General features: G+C 39.6%; 1 protein-coding gene across 1 annotated transcript in view; it reads right to left on the bottom strand.

Moving 5' to 3' along the window:
* Positions 1 to 5305: 5305 nt before the first annotated feature.
* Positions 5306 to 15207, bottom strand: part of LOC147903507 (26S proteasome non-ATPase regulatory subunit 13 homolog A-like) — a 45626-nt gene continuing 35724 nt past the window's right edge. Inside the window, exons 5-7 of the mRNA XM_087399508.1 lie at positions 11576 to 11675; positions 6780 to 6972; positions 5306 to 5599 (exon numbers count right to left, since the gene is read on the bottom strand). Of these exons, the coding sequence (XP_087255634.1) occupies positions 6787 to 6972; positions 11576 to 11675 (286 nt within the window). The 3' untranslated portion in view covers positions 5306 to 5599; positions 6780 to 6786. The remainder of the gene's footprint in view (positions 5600 to 6779; positions 6973 to 11575; positions 11676 to 15207) is intronic.

The following is a 15207-nucleotide window of genomic DNA, read 5'->3' as shown; positions in this document are numbered from 1 at the left end:
ATCCCCCCCTCCCCCTCCCCCAAGCCCCCCCTCCCCCATCCACTCCTTCCACCCCTTCACCGTACCCATCCCATTCACCCCTTCCCCACTAAAATTCAACCAAATGGCCATATTCACTTTGGAAATTACCTTTGGCCATGTGCTCCACTAATTCCTTTAATTCTTAAAGAGAAAGTTCCTTATCCACTAAGTTTGAACTAAATGTCGATACCACTTGAGGTCTGACATAACTTCACAATTCCTTGGAAATTGATCTTTTGGTGGAAATATTTATTATTCCCCAAAAAACTATTTTTAATGTGAAACCACTACTTGGAGGATCTCTTTGAAGTAGATATGCATGTAATCTTATGTGTGACTTTGTTCTCACCACAATTTGAGCACACAACATTAAGCAATGTACTAACTATAAAAACCATATATTCTATGCATACACACATTTGTAAGAATTTATGAAATTTGTTTTAGAATTTGAATCATTACATGTATGTATTGAAGGTATTTTTTAAACGATCATTAATGCCCTTAACTTTGATTAGAGCTATAATTTTTTGCTCTAGTATGGTGATTCTTATGGAAAATTATTGTATTTGCCTTCGAATTTCCTCAAAATGGCATTAAATTTCCTTGAGTTCCTATATTATGAGCAATTTTTATGAAATTCACATGTCAACTTGGCCAAAACTTAAGCAATTATTTTTGTTAGGAAATTTTACTTAATGTAGGTAATGAATAAGAAGAGAATGTAGATGACATTTGGTTATTAAATCACTACGATCATTTCCATTATTGAAAATCACCTCATTCCTTTCGTTGTAGTATGATCCAAGCTTAACTACAATGACAATAGTAGTGGCCAAACATGATTCATCTCCATGATTCACATTATGCATGTGTGTACAAAGAATAAGAAGAGAAAGTGGATGACATTTGGTTATTAAACCACTAGGATTGTTTTATTAGTGAAAATCAACTAGCTCATTTTCTTGTAGCACAATCCAAGCCTAACTAACAATGACAATAGTAATGTCCAACCATGATTCATCTCCATGATTGACATTCGGCATGTGTACATAAATATCTTTGAGTTTGGAAATGGTTGTTTATGTATAGGTTGGATCAATTTCAAAAGGAGCTATGTTATGAATCCTTATAAATGGATCAAAAGTCAATGTGTAATCATGCGTCCATCCATCATTTTTCTCATTCATTGGAGAAACAAAGAAATCTCCCACATGCGATGTTGCTAAAAATTGTGGATTGCAAATCATCAATATGTAATGCTATAGCTCCATATCCAACTCTATCTACTATGTTTAATTTTATATCCTTGTGATATCAAGCATTTGGTACTACAAAAGTCCATATTTGCAAAGTATCCTACCCTCAGATGTAGTAAAATCAATTGCACTATGTTGCACAAAAGGCACTTCACACAATTGAGGCTTTCATTAGACAACAAGAAGTTGCAATTCATATAAGATTATCATACTCCAGACCCATGTGCATGGTCTCATGGAGTCATTCACCTTGCTCATGACAATACCTCAATTTAATTGAGAGAAAAAAAATACTTACGAACCTTGTCTTTCTTCTTCTAAGAAATCTTGAGACCTACTTGTTGCCATGTGGATTCTTCTTCAAGCCATTAGCCCCATTCCTTATGGAAGAATCCAATAACTTGGGACCCTCGTCATTTGTTGTACACTATGCTTTGAGGGTCTACACAAATATAGACATTTCAAAGCAATTGGAGGTGTCAGGCAAATGGATTTTGCAATTCAAGGTGACATTTGAAGTTTTGGCAAGTGCTATAGCTCTCTTTTGGTGATTTCACTAAACCGATATTCAAGTTTTTAATTTTGGTAGAAATAGTACCGTTATTTTTAGTTACTACAATAGTGATATTTGAGGATAACATCTATTTCCAAGCATGACTTCAGATAACATGCCTCATATGGAAGAAAAGCTTAGTAACACTCAAAACTACCATAAGGTTAAAGTTCACAATGCACATTTGCATATGCCAAGAAAATATAAGAATGAATTGCAAAAGATGAACATGAGTTGTCTTTTCGCACTACAAATATTAGATTCTCCCACATTACTCATCTAAGTAGTGCAAAGACTTGAGCACAAGCATGGAAGATATCATAGGTGACATAGTAAGAATCATATTGTAGCTCACAAGATAGCTTCAATGAGAGGGAGATTCACTCTCTACACATTTCACCAAGCAATTGGCAGCTATCGGTAAGAAGACAAAGGATAAACGCCTTATGCCGATCACAGTAAATTCTTGAGCACTAACATACAAAAACGATCTCCAACTTCACATGAAAACCATTGTCAAGATGCCATCGTATCAGACATATTTGACCTTCCACTCATAATGTTTGCCATTTATTTGATTGAATTGTAACTTCAAACTTAGTTTGCTCTACTAAAAAGTGCAACTCATGCAATACATGGCCAAGAATGCGAACCCAAACTTGAAGATGAGACCAAATAATTCAACTTAGATTATTATGGAATTTCCTTCTCGAATGAGATCAACAAACCATTGCAAGTACTATTTTGCATGTGAAGTGTTTGTCCTACACTGTATAAGATATTGCAAATTATTCAAAAACATCAAAAAAATTCATACACATATATCAACCAAATGTTCATTCAAAAATGCATTACTTGAGCTTTCTCACAACTAAAGCAAACAACCAATTGATAACATTTGATATGGTTTAGGTGATGTACAATGGTACACTAGAACTACATATGCACATTCAAGGGTGTGCTGCATAACTTTCTCTAGTTTAGTTTGCAACTACAAATACTTCAAAAATGGGACTCCACACTTGTGGAGAGGTCTTAAGATACTAATCTTTGGCAATATTTGTTGATAGCAATGGCGCTAAGTCCTAGGGAAAGGACAAATGCAATTTTTGTGAAAAAATGGGACGGTTTGAGAATTAATGCAAGACGAAAATATAAAATAAGGTCAAAGACAACAAGGTAATGCTCCATGATACCTCCAATAATGCAAATCAATCACCCATTATAAGTCAATGACCAAGTCCCGTTGCCAACGGCTTCATAGACTTTTGCACTAGTTGCAAAAGACTAAGATAGTGACTTCACAGAGTTTTGCACCGGTTGCAAAGTCATATAGTAAGATAGTGACTTAATAGAGTTTTGCACTGGCTACAAAGTCTAATATAGTGAGAACAATGCTTTCCATGACTACATATTTCTCGTGGCCTCTATCTTATATGGATATTAAATCAACCCTTTTGAATGGTGATATAGATGAGGAGGTTTATATGCATCAACCCACCAACTTCATGTAAAAGAGGCAAGAAAAACAAAATTGCAATCTCTACAAGTCAATTTATGGACTTAAGCAAGCATCCAAATTATAGTACACGAAGATAGATGCCTTTTTCAAAAATGTTTCACATGAAAATGGCCAATTCAAACCCCAATCTCCTTGTGCTATAGAATTTCACACTTGTCATTCTCTATGTGGATGATCTTATCGTTACATTCCATGATCAAACACTTGTAGAATAACTCAAAACCACAGTTTGCAAAGAGTTTGAAATTACATATTTAATGCAATTGAATTAGTTGTGGCCATAGAAGTCCGACAATATAGAAACAACATTTTTATAAGTCAAACAAAGTATGCTAAGAACTTGGTAGAAAAATTTCACATGCAAGACGACAAATTGATTTCAACTCCTATGGAAATAAGATTGAAATTGGGCACTATGTGATGAGCCAGATGTGAATGCCACAATATATAGACAGATAGTAAGCAACTTGACTTATCTCATGACCAAGGCTTGACATTTCTTATGCGGTGCAATAAATGGCATAACCAAAAGCCAGCAATGGATGGACAACCCAGGTACATTAAAGGTACCATACACTTTGAGATCTTTTATGGGCATGTCAAACTCCATTGCAAGGTGTACAAATAACAATGACAAAAGTCTACTATGAGCCTTTCACTCAACACTTCAATATTTCATGGATGAGCAAGAAAAAAAACACAATTGCTCTTGAGACCATACATGGTAGCAAATGCAACATTTCTCTAGTAATTTGGATTCAAAGATTACTTGGCACACGAGGGTTCAATTCCCATTGTTGTGACAACCAATCATACCAAGTCTAAGCACACATCAATGTTAGATATCACTTCTAATGTGAGAAGAAGAAAAAAGAGATCTAAATAATCTATTATTCTACCAAGAACAATCCAACAAACATTTTCACCAAGGCTCAAAACTTTTAACAAGTGGGCATCTATACATATCTAGATGAATCCAAGAACATGCCCAAACTCATCCTTTCAAACACAACTCAGTGTGTTGTTTCAATCTCATGATAGTCATTCATAAGGTTGAAGCCATAAACTCCATCACGCATAGCAAGGACTAGCTACTATGACATCTCCATTGACGTCATTAGCGCCCAACATTGGGTGTAGATCATAGTATAAACACATGCTCTCACATATACAAATCCACACACCCACAAATACTTGAGCATCTATTTATACAAGGTCTTCATACTGAGTTTCTGTCGGCACTCTGAAGGTGAAGGGCAGATTGAACCGTGACAAAGGCTAGCACTAAAGGAGACGGCTAATAAAAAAGAAGTCGGCATTCCTTTTGTTCAAGCTATGGCTGATTGTGAAGACTATACAATTTCATTTTAGTCTATGCCAAATGAGCGCCCAACGTCTAACCGATAGGACAACACACCACTTAAATTTGTCGCAATATCAAGATCTCTTGACACATAGGATAACTCGCTTCTTCAAGGGAGGATTGAATAACACATGATGACGAGATCTTTAAGAATCCTACAACCATTGTGTGTTATGGAGGGAATTGTTGTACTTAGCTCATCAAGAATAGGATATTGCCTTCATGGATTATAAACTAGTTCAAGGGTGCCTCCTATGGCATTATGCCACTTGTTGCTATAGGACTCTACAAAAACCACTATTTCTTTATATTTCAAAGTGGTGTGCTATTATTCATCTTTTTCAAGATTTCTACAACGTCCTATGTCACAAACTTCACACACCTTTCTGTATCTACCAAATCCTTACAAGCATGTTCAAGGCATAAACTAGACAAATATAATAATATGTGAATCTGTAATGTTTTGGTTTGTGGCATTAATGTGAAAAGGCACCACATTTAAAATGAAAACGTGAAAACCAATAGTCATGTGACAATTTACCAAAAAAAGCATTAGAAATCGAATCTGAGAATAAAATTCCTCCATATCAGAAGTGAGCATTATATTGAAAACGAGGAGTGCAAAATTCAGATATTCATACAAAAAAACGGGATTGGAGGAATAAAATTCCTCGTCAAGTGTTTAGTAGAATCAATCTCTTCTCATTGATGTCGACCTCAAGAGATTTTAATGCATCTGCATGAAGTGTTCAAAATATGATCAAGCCTCGTCTTATGTGTGTAAGCTTTGAGCATTCATAGTCAAACACTGCCATATCCCAGATTTACCCCTTGGAATGTTATGATGTAGTACACTGCAGGAATGTCCCGATCTTCAGATCCTGAAAGTGCCGTGCAAACAAGAAAACAGGACAGTGTTACATCAAACATACCATGTGAATACCTATGCCCTATCCCAGCATTTCATAATAATCTTTTACAATGCTTCTATTTGTCTAGACACTGAACCTCAAACAACAGGATCACGTAAAAAAGGAATTTAGCAAATATTTTGCTCTCTCCTTTGCAAGGATCAGTACCTTTGCATCTATGGTCAGAAGATCACAATACCATCAATAATACTGTTTAAGTATTAGTATTCTACTCATATCTTACTCCCTAATTGTGGAATAGCTTCTTTGCTACAGAAGAACTTTAAGAACCCTGCTAACGAGGATGCCTTAATATTGTAAGGAACAATCACAGAGAGAGGCACTTGAACTTGCAGTTGAAATACCTTTGGCTTCATGGGCCGAAGACAATGGCACACAAATATTAGAACCCAATTGCAACTAAATAAATTCATACACAAGCATCTCGACTGTTGAATACATTATTCAGGCATCCAGCTATCATGGAGGAAAATTGCGAGCTCACATGCATATAGGTGAGTGCACGTGTCTAAGGAGCATCTGCGAGGCCCCCTTCCTTTCTGGACCTTATATGTACTATATGATTATGGGAACAAGACCAAATTCATTGCTTTAAAAAATGATAAGCGCAGTTCTAGATTTATTAAGTCACTTCAGAAGCTATAAACTATCTACTCCATTAAGCATAGCAGGCACTTCCTACTATGACATCCTCATCAACTCCATCCCAGAAACCATGAGTGCATGTACAACATAAGATCATATCAAACTGTACCTGACACTTTCTCAAAAAGTAGAACCTGCACTGATACTTCAACAAAGTTCATCTCTAACAATTCCACAATGGCAAGATTGTTGAAATGCATGCATTCTAACATCTGGTGAATTTACAAGGAGAGTGTGTCCAAGAAATTAGAACAGTAGCAAAGTTTCAACGTGCTGATTCTACGTAACCAGACAGTTCTGCACCCACACTTTCAAGCTGCACAGGTTCATGCAATCAAAGAATAACAACGAAGATGGACGCTTAAACATCTTTAAATGAAAAAACCTGCGTCCTACCTGCAGACCCTCTCTCATGAACATAGTGATCACCACTTACTACAGACAATTTATGATCACAAACAATTGACAAAGTAATAAAAGTCACCTCAAAGTCAAGACGCCACCAGATCTGGAGTTTCTGCTTCCACAGCCAGCAATGTTGTGTGCACTTTCTGCAGCCAACTGTCCAATCGATCTCGCAAAGCTTTGATTTGTGGAATCCCCAAAACTCTTGGTTGTACCCATGACACATGGACTGTGCCATCCACTTGATCAATAACGCCTTCAATTAGGTGAACCTATGGAAAACACGGTAACACACTTTAACAAACTGATGCATGCTTCTTGCAAAACGTTCTGGTAAGGACAGGACCTAAAATGCAGATGCAGAAGTGTCAAAGCTTAAGAATTAGGTGACACACGAGATTTAACTAGCATTATGGAAATCCACTTGATCAATAAATGCCTTCAATTAAGTGAAACTATTGAAAACAGAAAGACACTTATATGATGCACAATGAAAGAAAGTCTGGCAAGGACATCATAGGGAATCGTATCAGCGTTTCATACAGATACAAAGGTGGTGAGGCATTGAAGTCACTTCTTTTGCAGTCACTTTAGTGTTCTTTCTTTTGTAAAATATGAGACATCTCCTGTGCCATAAAAAGTCTTCTCATTTCTAGAGAAGTCCTTGCATTAATTATTGGAAAATATGTATAGCCTGTATAAGATGCCTCACTCTTTTGCATGTTCTTTGCTTTTCTCTCCTTGTCATCAAACTCTATACTAATTTCTGCTCTAAAATATGAATTACGAACAGCAAATTCACAGAATTCAATTCACCATTGTCATAAGTTTGTTTCAAATTGACCAAATGAATGTCTGAATCAACAGCAGCCCCCTATAGCTCTTTTGCAGGCTTATTAACTCTTTAGTTTTGCCTCCTCTTTCCCGATTGATACAAAGTCCATCTAAGATCCAAGTAACCAGTTTGCTGAATGTGCTTTGTGCAAAGCCCTTTTTCCTGAAAAAGATATAAAGCTCGGATTTTTATTATTATCATGCTTACCGTGTTCTTGGCAAGGTGGAGCCCATGGGAAGAAATCCAAACCAAAGGTCCCTACCAAGGCCTTCATCCTCTACTAGTATTGGAGCGGAAAGACCTCGATTTGTTGAGAGGGCCACATTTCCTGGGGACCCGGAGGGAGTTGTTCTGTTTCATTGAAACAATGCCCTACAGGCACACTCAGGGCTGGCAAGTGCCCTGGAGGTGCACCAAGTACCTACCTCCTTAGGGGAAGATCTACGCAGAGGTAAGTAGCCCGACTGCCAAACCGACCTACAGGGCAATGGGCTGTCAAGGTAACCTGCCCAAAGGGAAGGGCAACAAGTAACCAGCCCCGCCTCACAGGCAGTGTGGTAAGGTAGCTCAGTGGCCCCAGGATGAAGCACAATCCCGGCTCGCCCCTATGCTATGGGGGGCCTCTCTGTGCTTGGGAGCCCCTTGTTGTTGGCCTTGTGGGTCGGCCTGCCAGCCTCCAGGGGTATTGGAGATTACTAGACCGAAGGGAAAAGGCCAGGACTAGGTGGGTCCAGCTGGTTAACAAGTAACCAAAAGTGGAATGATTATGAAATTATGATGTTTCATTAGCATGTGTTGAAATTAAAATCTTTTGCCTTTGCCACCAAAAGCTTCATTACATATTTAAAATTGCTGTCCTGAGCATTCTTCCAGGTGCTCTTGGACGTCTGGCTCTACCTCTACAAACGTGCCCTCCCCCATGTCTGCCTTCTTTTTCCAACATGTCCAGGATTCCACAATATGGTTCTTTACATCACTTATTGCACCTTTTTTAATTTTGCATGGCAAGGTTTTCGAATATTAGGAAGCCTTCCACAACATGGCACTTTCCTGTGCTTATTACCATCCTTTTTCTGATATTGCAACCAGTCCTTATGTTTGACCCCTTTCTCAAGCTAAGCATTTGTTTGTTTTCTATTGTCTTCCTACAATGCCTATCCAAAAACTCCTCAAATGGAAGGAGTTTCTCCCGTGCTATGGGCTGCTCACACAAAACTATTCAGCAACGAGTCAAGTTGGAACATAAGACTACAAGGTGTGATTCAGCAGCAAGACAATTCAGACCAAATCATTGTCCTTATCTTAACAACTGCACAGTTCATTCCAAAATTCTTTGATCCTGGAGCTTGAACTCATCAATTGCCTCAGTCTCTCCTTGCCTAACAAAATACAACATGCTCTTCATAGCAAGAAAATGAGGCAATATTCATTGCTCTGTATACATACTTAAGGATCCTCCAAGAGTCAACGGGAAAAGGTATTGCCTCAATTTGTGAAATCGCATGTTCTTGTACTCAGAAATTGATTGTTGCAAAGGCCTTTTCTTACTGTTTCTCTAAGTCTGCAATCTCGTTTGTGCCCACCTGTCATCGATAATCTCCCATAATTAAGAGCTAACTTGCACTTCTCTTCTTTCTGCTTCCATATGTGTAAGGGGATGAACCCTCCACTTTCTATACATCACTGATACACACATCACTTATTGAAGCCATCTGATCAGTTGTTGATCATCACGTTTCCAAATAAATCACAAAGCCTCTCACACCACAAGTGGGACAATCTCTTGTGAGATTACATGCACCCCATTGCATCAAAAAACAGCAAAACTGTCCAAAGCTGCATCAGAGCAACCAGCTGCAATGCAGGACAAAATTCTGCTACTTGCACAGTGTATTGTCCAACACGCAAAACAAGGCAATCATGCACAACACTGCATACTTTACAAATTGAGACCTGACCCAGCTTTCCAAGGCTTACAAAACAGGAAATTATTTCTTGCATTTTCTATGCAAAATTTGTGGCTTGCATAAACTACAACCCACATGCTGATTTCTGTCCAATCTACTGCAATTCCCTCCACTCCAGACTCTACAAATTTGAAAATCGACTTAGAAAAGTGTCTAATTTTGCTCAATAACAATAAATTCGCTTCCACATTCACATGTGAGTTTCTACATTCTAGGCAGCTGCAAATCATATTCTGCACTGCATGTTCACACATATTAAAGTTTTGACTGATTCTAGATCCAGAAACTGTTAAAAACCGTCAAAATCTAATCAACCCTTTGCAATTTGTGTCTTTTCAGTTGGAATCAGAGCGCAACAGAGGATCCCATGGCATAGTGATCCATTTCATCCAGTTAGTCTGGCAATATTCAATGGAAGAAGCTTCCATACTTGGCAGATAACGGTCCAGAGATGAACAGTTTGGGAAATGTTTCTAAAGTAGAAAATAGAACGAAGACAGCCCAAGAGAAGCAAAACTGGGATTCGAAAAACAACTGTCCGTTCACAGTGATAGCTAAGGGTCTGGAAAGGAAATATCTATGTCACCTTGATTTTGCCAACTGGCAACCGTTGGAGCAAACCTTCAGGGAGCAGATGTCAAGGACGGGCTGCATAGCACAGCTGTTGGGCCAGGTAAAGGGCCTGCAACAGAACCCAAAGGGGCAGAAGAGGGAGGCACTGCAGGGCAGAAATGGAGGCCAAGGCAAGCCAGCCATCTTGGCATGGCAGGAGCCCAAGGGAGGGGCCTTATATAGGCCTCCCTTGGGGCTCAACAGCAGCCCAAAAGGGAAGATCTGGGTTGGCCAGCAGGTCGGCCCTGAGGGCCCTCAAATCAAGAAAAGGGGGGGCCTGAAAAGTCGGCCCACCCCCCTCAAAAGTCGGCCCATTCAAGGGGCTTCTAGCCCTATAAAACCAGGGGCATTTGGCCCCATATCACATCCAGCAGCCAGCAAGTTTTCGAAGCAGCAGGAGCAGAAGGACACTGACCCTCAGGCCTACATCCAGGAGGCAGAGGAGACCCAGAGGTGCTGCAGACTGCGCTCATCTAGGGCTGGAACCTAGGCTGTCTTTTAGGGCAGCAAGGCGCTGAGGTCTTTGGACGGAGAGTCTACATACGCTCAAGGTGGAGCACGTGGGCTCAGTGTTCTAGAGATATCCGGCAGATAATAGAAGTACCTTGTGGTAAGCTCAAAGGACCACATTTTGTATTGTGTCCATAGCTTTGGACGGAAATATATTCTTTTGGTGGTTTCTATATCTGTGTGGGTGGTTCAACTTAAATCTTTTGAACCTGGCCAAATGTGGGTGGTTCATTTTATTTTATTTTCTATCTCCCTCCTCGGTTTAAAGAGAGGATTGATAAGGTTTGTAATACCTCGTTGGGAGCTAGTATGCATGGTTTTGGATATGTGTGTGTGGAGCCTTGATTGGCCAACCACTTGGCAGGGTTGCATCCCCTAGATGTGGACTTTGTGCATCAGAGTTCCTTACAATTTCTATCCATCCCTCCTTTTGCTTTTCAATATAAAGACACTTACACAATCAAACGTTAGACAGATTTAGATGTTTGAAATTTGGAAACTTTTGGCCCTGACCAATGCACAGCTAAACATGTTCCCAAAATAGTCTATCATAAAAAATAACAAGATACACCCAATCCTTTTCGTATGAGGTAAAATATACTAAATTGAGATCCGATTTGAAACCTTTGACTTGCCCAAAAAAAAAACAGATCACAATGCAATTTAAAAAATACCTTGCTTAACACCAACCTATGGACATGGCTCGAAGACAACCATTAAAAACACACTTGTGGAAACATTTGTCAAGGCTTTCCTCTACAACAAAATTTATGACAACGGAATGGAAAATCTAATCGCTACTTGACTTCCTTTCGCTTGCCTGTGAGAGTTGAGTCACACTAAGGCATGCTAAAAGCTAGCAATGAAGACCGTGCATGAAGAAGCTTCTTTTCTTTCACATAAACTAAAGATATTGATTTCAGATGTGCAGGGTAGGAAAAGACAACTTACGGACAAACTTTTCATTAGGAGAGCTTCCACTTCCTCAATTGAGAGGTTAGTTCGTTCCGCTATGACACTAAGAGGAATTGTCCTATCTTCAGACGGACGGCTGTAAACAGATTTGAAAAAATAAGCCACAAGAAAAAGAGTTTGGCAAATCTCAATAAGACACTGCAGTCAACAAATAAGTTAGAACTGCAGCATTTAAATATCAACATTTAAAAGCACCCTTCTAATGAAAATTTTGAGAGCTACGATAGATTAAAAGTATCTTGCGAAACTGATAGAAGGAATAGAGAATGGATACAGCAAAATCATCTCACTATAATCAGCTTCAATGCAACTGTAAGATTGCCAAGCACTTCCAACAGCACAGATACCAAAAGATAGCAGAATGCTCAGCCACGTAAGGATTAAAGTCCAATATGACCTATTTAAAAGTTAAGTTCTAAAGTACAATTCAACGGCTTGACGTGTGTCTCAGCAAGTTTCATCATCATCGATGATTTCAGAAATGGAGCGAGCTGCTTGGACTAAGCTGGAGGACGATTGATTTCCACACAAATCACTGTCTCCACTTCATCAAACTCGTATAGTTACCACTATCAAATCTTTCACAGTTTTGTAAGTTGTTTTCCTTCTTACTTATGAGAATACAAGGTGCTTCTTTCCCTCATGCCCCTCCCCTCATCCCTCACTACTTTTCCTCTTTGTTCTCCCTCGCCATTCTTTCTTCCCTTTCTATTCCCCTTTCCTCATTGACATCTTGTCTGCCTCATTCAATCCACCTATCTGACCAGGCTTATTCCCCATGTACGCTTCCCTTAGCACCCCGCCCTTTTCTCCTCCTTATAAGAGAGGCATTTACGCACCCTGTTTTTTCCTAGAAAAAAGAACATTCTGTTAATGTTGAAAATCAAAAAATAAACAATCCAAAAGGCACTGATCATGGGGAAAAGAAACAAAAAGCTGGCCGTCAGAACCTGTTTACAGAGACCCAGCTCACTGCCTACGGAATCTGGCTAACAACCAGGGTGGGGGTCTGAGGCATTTATGGACCTTTGGTGTGCTGCAGTGGAGCATTGTCCAGCTACAACATAGGCAATGGTGACTTTGCCACCTATTGGTCCCTATGCCATTGGCTCCACTAAAGACTTTCTGATGGCATATTGGAAGTACACCAACCCATCCCAGAGCATGGTACACACCCTTGGGTCATTCATGAGATTTCAAAGGACTAAAGCCAATCTTTCCGCGCAGCACAAAAACATCCAAAGCACAAGGGACTTCAAGCTCCCCACCGACAAAGAGGCTCACCAACCTGATTGCACATTTGATTTCAAACTTTTGATAAAAAGCATTCAAACCTCTCGAATTTTGAATTTTTTTAGCATATTTCAAGAGCTTGGGACTTTCAAGCTTCAGCTTTCATGTTTCATGGTCATTGTCCTTGTGTAGAGTGAAATGATTGGAGGCTCCAAAGTCAATAGTTCATTACTGATCGCCTTGGCCAAACTTATTTGGTTTTAAGATAGCTAAGGCTTTCTCAAAATTACTAGTCTAGCACATAGATACATTAGTAGTTTACACCCGCATTTAGCCATATCTGTCCTTTTCTTCTTACACTCCCAAGCAAAGTGGCCACGCTTCCCACAATAAAAGCAAGGTACTTTCTTCTTCGTGCTTTTTGTCCTGCCGTAGGTAGCCTTAGTGAAGGCTTCAGTTTTGGAGATGGGCAAAAGTCAGAATTTTTAAAAGTTCTTATTGTGAATTGTTGATTGATCCACTTGTTTCTTTTTTGTATTTTATGATTGATTATCTCCACCTATTCCTCCCTCTTTCTCTCTCTTTCTATTTGAAGGCAAGCCCACCCCCCCTCCCCCTCTTCTCCTTCATGCACATTTGTTGGAATATGGAAGCAAGAACTAGAAACTAGAAATGAAATAATAACAAGATTGAAAGACAAGAAATACCTTGAGAAGAGTGTAGACAAGACACAAGCTAGACAGATAGATTGCAATGATGTGACCCATGAATATATGGGCCAAAGTACAAGACATAAAGCAAGAGTGCTTATGGGATAATTGTAGAGGTGCCACATGGCACACTCAAGACACAAAGACTAGACTAGACTTAGACAAATGTAGACTAGGAAATAGTACACTTAGTGTGCACTTATCTCCAACACCCTCCTTAAGTGGACACTAAGAGTAAGACAGAAAGACAAGACTAGAAGACAGACATAAAGACCGATAGACTGAGAGACAAGACAGAAGACATGACAAACAAAGATCCTGAGACACCCCTCCTCAAGTGATATCCTCATATGGGTCCACAAGGGTAGGGACAAGATGGATCTAAAACAAAACACAGTCAGATTGATAGACAAATAGACAGACAGACAAGACTAGATAGATAGAAGACTGACTGTAGTCAAACAAAAAGACCAAGACACTAGAACCCCTTGACCTACATCATCGGTGGTCAAGGTGGTAGACAAGAAATAGAAGTAATCAGAAAGTCCACTTCTCATCATATGAGGAAGGAACAGCAGGATCTGTTGATGGAGATGCTGCAGCAACATGGGCTGAGGTAGATGCAGGGGCTGATGTAGAGGGTTTGGAGTAACAGTCCCTCTCCCGGTGATTATCACGGCCACAAATGGTGCATGGATGAGCCTTGAAACAGTCCTTCTCCATATGATTAGTTTTGCCACAATGGGTGCAAGGCTTTCTTACCTTAGAACTTCCTTTCTTTGCTAAAAATGCAGTGTCAGTTACCTTTCGTTGTTGAGTTCTTTCTTCCTCTTGGAGAGCATTGATGATACCTTCAAGAGAAGGATTATTGTGATACTTGAAGATAGTGACAAGAGTAGCATAGGTGTCAGGTAAGCTTTTGAGAAGCACAGCAATAGCAATATCTTCGGAGATGGGAGACTTTACTGATGCAAGCTGAACCATAAGACTGCGAAGATAATTGAAATGAGAGGCTATAGTAGCTCCCTCCTGCATATGTAGATCAAAGAATGAGATCATAAGTGCAATCTTAGAGTTTTTAGATCTGGGTCCAAAAAGGGTATCCAAAGTGATCCATGCTTGAGAAGCAGACTGTATGTCGGAGATATGATGAATGTAATCATCTCCAAGACCGAGCAAGATGATAGCATAGGCTTTGTCGTTTTTGGCATTGGGAACATAAGTAACAACTTGCTCAATGTCGGACTCTTCGAGAGCAGCACGGTGAACAATGTCCCAAAGACCTTCTTTCATAAGATGGCACTTGATTTTGATTTGCCAAGTATGAAAGTTGGACCCATTGAATTTGTCGATAGATATGAGAGAATGAGAGGAAGATGCCATGTGGGAAGGTCTTACCTCTTGCTAGGATGCAAGGGCAGTGTCTATTCCCTTACAATATTGCAGAAATAAATGAAAGGAGAGATCCAAGAAGCCGGTTCTCTCACCACTTTGTTAAGGCCATAGCATATGACAGCCCATCGAAGCAGGAGGAACCAGCAAAAAAGAGAGACTACTCAACAAACTGAAAAAGGCAAAGCACAGTACCTTAATCCCAGGCAGAGGCAGAGGTGCAAAAAGGGGCGCAGTCCAGGAGGTCGAACAGATGGCGCAGATCTCCGTGAA

Source organism: Dipteris shenzhenensis, chromosome 3 (assembly GCF_047967505.1).
Source record: "Dipteris shenzhenensis isolate YYH24624 ecotype China chromosome 3, Dip_SZ_1.0, whole genome shotgun sequence".
In the NCBI taxonomy this organism is placed as follows: Eukaryota; Viridiplantae; Streptophyta; class Polypodiopsida; order Gleicheniales; family Dipteridaceae; genus Dipteris; species Dipteris shenzhenensis.
This window is presented reverse-complemented; position numbering and strand designations above follow the sequence as displayed.